The sequence below is a fragment of the Athene cunicularia genome (genome assembly GCF_003259725.1).
Source record: "Athene cunicularia isolate RWA chromosome 26 unlocalized genomic scaffold, athCun1 chr26_part1, whole genome shotgun sequence".
Taxonomy (NCBI): domain Eukaryota; kingdom Metazoa; phylum Chordata; class Aves; order Strigiformes; family Strigidae; genus Athene; species Athene cunicularia.
In genome coordinates this window covers 60,882-68,751 of record NW_020799136.1, presented here as the reverse complement: position 1 = coordinate 68,751, position 7,870 = coordinate 60,882, and the positions used below count along the sequence as shown (strand labels likewise).

The 7,870-nt window shown below is 55.3% G+C and overlaps 2 protein-coding genes across 2 annotated transcripts in view; both read left to right on the top strand.

Annotated features, from left to right (window-relative positions):
- LOC113488821 (gastricsin-like) overlaps positions 1 to 833 on the top strand; it is a 10,582-nt gene extending 9,749 nt beyond the window's left edge. Inside the window, exons 8-9 of the mRNA XM_026864167.1 lie at positions 233 to 331; positions 514 to 833. Of these exons, the coding sequence (XP_026719968.1) occupies positions 233 to 331; positions 514 to 666 (252 nt within the window). The 3' untranslated portion in view covers positions 667 to 833. The remainder of the gene's footprint in view (positions 1 to 232; positions 332 to 513) is intronic.
- A 3,235-nt stretch (positions 834 to 4,068) lies between these two features.
- LOC113488823 (gastricsin-like) lies at positions 4,069 to 7,870 on the top strand. The gene is made up of 9 exons (XM_026864168.1): positions 4,069 to 4,141; positions 4,277 to 4,427; positions 4,919 to 5,036; positions 5,303 to 5,421; positions 6,043 to 6,242; positions 6,407 to 6,529; positions 6,609 to 6,753; positions 7,082 to 7,180; positions 7,614 to 7,870. The coding sequence occupies exons 1-9, from the start codon at positions 4,086 to 4,088 to the stop codon at positions 7,764 to 7,766; spliced, it is 1,164 nt and encodes a 387-aa protein (XP_026719969.1). The 5' UTR covers positions 4,069 to 4,085; the 3' UTR covers positions 7,767 to 7,870.

Below are 7,870 nucleotides of genomic sequence, written 5' to 3'. Positions count from 1 at the left end.
GGGGGTGTGGAGTGGCAGGGGGGGGGCTTGCAAGTGAGCCAGAAACCGTGGGCTTGACCAGGTCCCACTAAACTCATGTGGCACCTACAGAACGTGGAACTGCAGCGTGTCAGGGAAGGACGAGGTGATGTGGCACTGCCAGGGGGTCAAGTGTGTGTTCCCCCGCATATGAGGGTATCTCTCCTCTCGCAGCAGGTGCTGTTCCAGCCATAACCTCCCCCTCTCTCCACAGTATGCAGTTGACTGCAGTGAGGTCCAGAACTTGCCCACCATCACCTTCGTCATCAACGGAGCTGAGCTCCCACTGCCCCCCTCCGCCTACATCATGAACGTATGTATTAGCTGAGCAGCTTCACCCTGCTGAGTCCTTGAGGGCCAGGAAAGGACCTGGTGCTTCTTGACAAGCAGTGATGCTCTCCGTACCCGTGCGGGCAGATCCCCCATGCCTGCCCAGCTGGCAGCGTCCTGGTGTTTGTTTGAGGCTCTGACTCCCCGTTATTCCCCCCCTTACAGAGCAACGGCTACTGCACTGTCGGGGTTGAGGTCACCTACCTGCCTTCCCAGAACGGGCAGCCGCTCTGGATCTTGGGTGATGTCTTCCTCAAGGAGTATTACACCATCTTTGACATGGGTAACAACCGCATCGGCTTCGCCTCGTCGGCGTAGAGGAGTGAAGCAGCAAAATCCAGCCCTTCTCCTGGCTAAACACACCTCAGCCAGCACTGCTGGAGCACTACAAGGTTCCTACGGACCTTTATGTTCCTTTACGTGCCTGCTTGACTCCCTATTTCCCCCAGGATCTCTGTGTAAGGGCATCCTCACAGTCGCCCGTTACAAATAAACCCCAACATCACAAATTGTCTCTGACCTTCTGAGTTCGTTGAGTGATGACTGAGTGCAGACTGATGGGTTGTGTGCCTCAGACACTCTTTCTCCAGCAAGATAAGCCCCGTGATAAACTCCTAGGCAGATTTCTGCAGAGTCAGCACAGGGAAGGCAGTGGGGAAGCTGTCCCTGGGCTGCTTCAAATCTAAAGTTGATGTATTTATGTTCCTGGCAAAGGGGAATGACATGCTGTCGACTCCTGATGGCTGTGGGACCGAGTCTCAGCCTCTATCTATAGTGAATTGTTGAGTTTGGGGGTGGCTCTGATGAAGGCAGCAGGCTCCGAGCTGCAGCTCAGCTCACAGATGGGTGAAGGGACAGGATCCACCTGTCCTTCTGCATGCTGGTGCCCCGGTTAGCTCCTGCAGAGTTACAGCCTGGCTTCTGAGCCCTTGGCCATGAGGTTGTCCCACAGCCCAGCCCCGTCCCCTCTGCAAGGCTTGTGTGACGGAGTGGGGGGCTGCAGACTTTGTGCACTGGAAAGCAGGCGGCTGCCCTCCCCCAGATCCCAGGGGCTGTCTCAGGGCCTGGCTGCACCCCAGGCTGGATGCCACTGCCCCCCAAAGGTGCTCCATCACTGCCCTCCTCAGCTGGACAGGGGAGAGAAAATACAACAAAAAGCTCATGGGTTGAGATAAGGACAGGGAGAGGTCACTCACCCATTACTGTCACAGGCAAAACAGACTTGACTTGGGGAAATTAGTTTAATTTATTACCAATCAAATGAGAAATAAAAAACCTAAATCTTAAAACACCTTTCTCCCACCTCTCCCTTCTTCCCAGGCTCAATTTTACTCCCAAATTTCTGTTCTTCCTCTCTGTGAGTGGTGCAGGGGGACAAGGAATGGGGGTCGCAGTCAGTTCGTCACCCATTGTCTCTGCCGCTCCTTCCTCCTCAGGGGGAGGACTCCTCACGCTTTGCCCCAGCTCCAGCGTGGGCTCCATCCCGCGGGAGACAGTCCTCCACAAACCTCTCCAACACGAGTCCTTCCCATGATCTCCAGCTCTTCACGAACTGCTCCAGCGTGGGTCCCCCCGGGGGTCACAAGTCCTGCCAGCAAACCCGCTCCAGCGTGGGCTCCTCTCTCCACGGGCCCACAGGTCCTGCCAGGAGCCTGCTCCAGCACGGGCTCCCCACGGGGTCACAGCCTCCTTCGGGCACCCCCTGCTCCGGTGTGGGGTTCTCCCCAGGCTGCTGGTTGGCATCGGCGCCACCATTAACCTCCATGGGTGCAGGCACAGCTGCCTCACCATGGTCTTCCTCACAGGCAACCTCTGCCAGGGCACCTGGAGCACATTCTCCCCCTCCTTCTTCACTCACCTGGGTGTCTGTAGGATTGTTTCTCTCACATAGTCTCTTTCCTCCCTCTTCTTAAATATGTTATCACAGAGGAGCTACCGCTGTCCCTGATACACTCGGCCTTGGCCAGCAGCAGGTCCAGACACGGGCAGCTTCTAGTAGCTTCTCACAGGAGACACCCCTGTAGCCTCCCGCTACCAAAACCTGGCCAGTCAAACCCAAAACACCCACTTCCATCCTCCTTGTTGAGGGACAAGCCCAGCCTGCGTGTCCTGCACCCAGCTCCTGCTTTGCAGGTGAGAAGCACCATGTGCCAGGCTGCGGTGTAGGGCATCGGGACCAAAAGGTCACTGGGCTTGGTCTTAAATCCCAGCCAGAGCCCCGGGGCAGGAGTTCCCTGAGGGATTCCCCAAAAAGCCAGCTCTGCTCTGTGCCATCAGGCACTGGTGGGTGTCTGGAAATGCTGTGCAAGTCCCTAACAGCTTCATCCTCCTGCCGCCGCCGCTGGAGTCACTTCAGGGAGCGGCTCACCAGCACCTACTGGGGCCAAGCCAGAGTCAGGCAGCAGCGGTGGACATTGCTTTGCTTGCAGCTTGTGGTGACCTTGGAGTGACCGCAGGGACGCGCTGACCTGTCTCTTGCTGCTCTTGGTACTTGCAGGGCTGAACCGATCGCTCCGACCAGCCGAGGATAAAGCCGCAGGGATGGTGGGTCCCCACCTCCGTCCCTCCCCCTGGGCATTGGGAAACCCCCCCGGGGGTGCATGTGGGAAGCCACTAATCTTCCTTGCAGCTGGATAAGGTTTCACAAAATTCTGTGATTAAGTCAAAATGGGAATATGAGGCTAGATTAGGTTATCCATGACAACCAAATGGCCCCTAAATCCTGAAGCGGGGATGTTCACTCAGGTGAAGCAACAGCCAGAGTGTTGGGAATCGTGGTCTGTGGCCGAAGGGGATGGGGAGCACCTTGGTTGGGGGAGGCTCGGGTAGTACTGCTCTTCCCTGGGATCCAAACCCGTTTCTTAAGAGCTCTTAATCATTGGAGCTCATTAGCAGATATATTAATAGCTCTGTCATTTCACCAGAGAAAGGACACAAACTCCTCCGTGCTTTGTGTCAAAATATTGACACAGGCTGAGCGCAGCGAGACGGAGATTAGATAGGGGCGGATAGGAGGGAAGGGCGCTTCTCCTCCGCGATGAAATGGGGACATTTCTAAAAGCTGAAGCTGCTCTGGCAGAAGCAATGGCAGGAAGGGACAGGCAAAGGCTGCCCATGTCCCAGCTGGTCTTTGCTTTTCCTTGTGCTCCCTGCAAGGATCTGTCCAAGCAAAGGCAGATCCACCAGGGTGCAGTGGAGGAGGAAGGGGCACCGGGGGGTTTCCTGAGCTGTCACAGGCTCAAAGCTCTGGTCCAACACCGACAGCTTGGATGGGAACAGCAAAACTCTACTGGGGTCCATCCCCAGTTAGTGGGGAGTGGGGAGACCGCAAACGCCCTCCAGCAAAGGGCAGCGGGGCTGCTCCTGCCTGGTCCTGGCATCATAAATTTCCATTTGCTATAAGGGGTGTGTTTTGCCTTTGTTTTTCTGGAAAGAACAAGCTGGTGCTGAAGGCAAGAGAAAATAACTTCTTGATAACAACAGAATTTTGCTTTTTATCAGATGTCACATATTTGGTCTCGGTATCAGAGGAACTGACCGATGTGTTAGTGCCCGAACAGCCGGATGAGGAGGCACAATCAGGGCAGTTGTGGTGATAAACACACCACAAGCGTGGGTGCAGCGATAGAGGAAAGGGGTGCTTGGAGCAAGGGGCTGGGCATGGCTCCTGGATATATACACCCTGCCCTGGCCGAGGCGGTGCAGGACCTGCCATGGAGACACCAGCACCCAGGACCATGTGGAGGCTGGTGCTGGCCCTGCTCTGCCTCCAGCTCGGGGAGGGGGCGATGAAGTGAGCCCTGGGGCCGGGGGGTGGTGGTGGGGGTGTGAGGGTGCAGGGGCTGGCTGCAGAGCGGGGCTCACCCTCAGTCCGTGGATGGGACCACCCGGCCACTCAGCACCTCTCTGCTGTCTCCATCCCGCACAGGATCCCCCTGAGGAAAGGCAGATCCATGCGGGAGGTGATGAGAGCGAGCGGGGTGCTGGAGGGTGTCCTGAAGGGCCTCAAAGGGGACCCCGGTAGGAAATACCTGCTCAGTGACACTGTGGCTTACGAACCGCTCACAAACTACCTGAATGTGAGTACTAAATCTTCTCCTTCCTCCTTTGAGCCAGACGGCTCTGGTTTTGGGGGACACCCTCCTCCTTTCCTGGCAAGCTCTGCAGCGGGTGGCTCCGCTCCCTCCCCACTCACAAGTCGAGGGGCTGTGCTGGGCACGGGCAGGAGTTTTGCCGCCTTTGTAGCCTGGCTCCGAGGGTGACGTTGGGAGGTGAAGGCAGGAGGCAGCACATCTTATCCTGAATTAATTTCCCTTCTTGGAAAAAGAAGATTTTGATGGTTATAGGGCAGACCTACTACTCCTGGCCTTGCTGCTGACTTTGTTATGTCATTGACAAGTCATTGCCCCTTTCTGTGCTTTAGCTGCCCCAGATGCACCCAAGGACTTGGGAGCCCTTCCTCCAAGCCCTCAGCAGTTCGGGTTTCTCAGCTAGCAGAGGGCAGAGCGCTGAAAACCCTCATTCAAAAAACCAGGCAGAAACAGAAATCCTCCCACGCTCTTGTTCACAGTCCTTCTACTTCGGAGAAATCAGCATCGGGACCCCCCCCCAGAATTTCCTGGTGCTCTTTGACACCGGCTCTTCCAACCTGTGGGTGCCCTCCACCTACTGCCGGACTCCAGCCTGCGGTGAGCACCCCTCGGGGCACAGAGCTGGGGGTCCCCACCCATCGGACACCCCTTCCACGCTGCAGGCTGGGGCTTTGACAGGGAAATCAGGGAGAGCCGATGGGGTTTGGGGTTCGCTTTCTGCTCCCTGACACCGACGGGGCTGGTTTTGGATGGGCCCTTCCCTGTGAAGCCCCTCGCTGGGGATTTCTGTCCGCGTGGGGCCGGGGATGCGCTGAACCGAGGGCAGGATGTGACCTGGGGGCTGTGACTTTCTCTCCGTGCAGAAAATCATGCCATGTTCAACTGCAGCCTCTCGTCTACCTTCTCGGATATCGGTGAGACCTACATCCTGCGCTACGGGTTCGGTGACCTGTCGGTGGTGTTAGGGTCCGACACCGTGACAGTAAGTGACTTCTGCCCCCTTGGTGCGGGGCTGCAATCAGGGTAAGAAATGACTGCGGTTGTCATCGGCCCGATTCAGTTAAAAATTTCGGGGGTAGCTGAAAGTACCTTTTAATTTTGGATATTAGCGCCTGAAACTCTCATGTAGAGTTTATGGTAGGTCAGCATAAATTTACTCGGAGACTGGGATCTGCAAACAAACTCAGCCCGGGTCCTCTGGGCTTTTCCTCAGTGCTTGGAGCTAAGGGATGCCTTTGGCCATAAGTCTTTGCTTTTTACACTAATGGCTGAGCTTTGTCATTACAAGACGTCAGAAATATTCTGTTGTGAGACTTGCATGCAGTGAAAGTGTGGTTTTAAACTAATTTAACTGAGGCAAACCGTTTTTGTGGGTACTTTTATGAAATAATAAGGGTGATGGGACAAAGACTATGAGCCAGGCTGCTCCCGACTCCACCTCCCATCTGTGATGGGGAAGAGCTCAGCACCTCGCAGTGCAGATTTACTTTCGTCACCTTCCTGGCCACCCCTGTCTCTTGCCAGAAACTCCCTGGTGGGCTGTTGCTGCCAAGGGGGATGTCCAAAGCACCGACATCTCCCAGCACCTTTCCTCTCCCTCTAGATCCAGAACATCGTCGTCAAGAATCAGGAGTTCGGCCTGAGCCTGGATGAGCCCAGCAGCCCCTTTTACTACCTGGACTTCGATGGGATTTTGGGCCTGGCTTACCCAGGTGTGGGCATCAGTGGTTACAACACGCTGATACAGAACATGATGCAGCAGAACCAGCTCACTGAACCCATCTTCAGCTTCTATTACTCACGGTGAGACCTCTGAGAGAGGGTCTCTGTCTTGCATAGACACGGCCCGGATCCATCCTTTTCTTCATTCACTCTCCATCCACGCATTCTCCGCACACACCTGCACATTACATCGCTTTCTACTGAGCCGCCTGCCTGATCTGGGGGTTAATTTTGTGTCTTTCCAGCAACCCGACATATAATTATGGCGGGGAAGTCATCCTTGGAGGCGTTGACACCCAGCTCTACACCGGGGAGGTTTTATGGACTCCTGTGGTCCAGGAATTTTATTGGAAGATTGGTATCGAGGAGTAAGTGCTGCACTGTGGCTTGGAGTGGGTATTGAGGGGGAGAAGCCTTTTTTGATGCCTTTACTGTTGCTCTCTCCAGGTTCTCCATCGGGCCGTCAGCCACCGGCTGGTGCAGCCAAGGCTGTCACGGCATCGTGGACACCGGGACGTTCCTGCTGACCATCCCGGGACAATTCATGTCAGCCTTCCTGCAGCAGCTGGGTGCAGAGGAGAATGACGAGGGGGTAGGTGGGGAGGATGCCATGCACACGCGAGAGGCTGATGCCGTGGGACAAGGACACTTCAGGGTGCTAATGCTGAGTACAGAGGGCTCCTGGCATCTCTGGAGCAAAACACCTCCCCTAGACCAACACCACAGTGGTGTATCCCCACCTTGCAGCGGTGTAAACCAAAAATAATTCTTCCAAACATGATAAACCCGGGTCAAGGCAGCCCTGCCACAGTCAGAGCTGTGCTGACCCTTAGGGACCATGGTCAGGGTGACAGGCAGAGGAAGGACAGCGCCCAGGCCCGCGGTCCTGACCCCTCTGCCCCTTTTTGCTTCTTTTGCAGTACATCGTCGACTGCAGCAGCGTCCCGAGCATGCCCACCCTCTACTTTGCCATCAGCGGAGCCCAGTTATCGCTGCCTCCCTCTGTCTATGTCCTAAATGTAGGTGTAATTTTATCATTCCCACCTCGCATTTGCCATCATAGGGCAGTTTTACCCAGGAGAAAGCCAGAGCTTCTTTTCAAACACAGAGGTTGGTCATTACAGGACATAAGAAATGTTCTGTTGTGAGACTTGCATGCAGTGAAAGTGTGGTTTTAAACTGGTTTAGCTGAGGCAAACCGTTTTTGTGGGTACTTTTATGAAATAATAAGGGTGATGGGACAAAGACTGCGAGCCAGGCTGCTCCCGACTCCATCTCCCATCTGCAGCTTGAGTTCTGTATTTCCCGGCACCTGATTTCCCGGTGCTTTTCCTGCATGTGACTGTAAGGAGGGTCTAATCCTGCTCCCAGCCAAAGCAGCCGTGAAGGCACGGGCAGCACCAATCCCTCATGCTCCTCGCTGGCACTGAAATTTGCTTTTTTCCCCCACAGAACAATGGTGTCTGCAGCGTTGGAGTCGAGAGCACATACGTGTCCTCTACCAACGGCCAGCCGCTCTGGATCCTCGGCAACGTCTTCCTCCGGCAGTATTACTCCATCTTTGACATCGCCAACAACAGAGTGGGCTTTGCCTTGTCAGCCTAGGGATGCTGAGCAGCGCCCGTGGGGTAATTTTTCCCTGAAACACCTTATCTTCCCTTGGACCCATGTACGGCGATGAGAAGTCTCTGAATCTCTTGTAATGAATA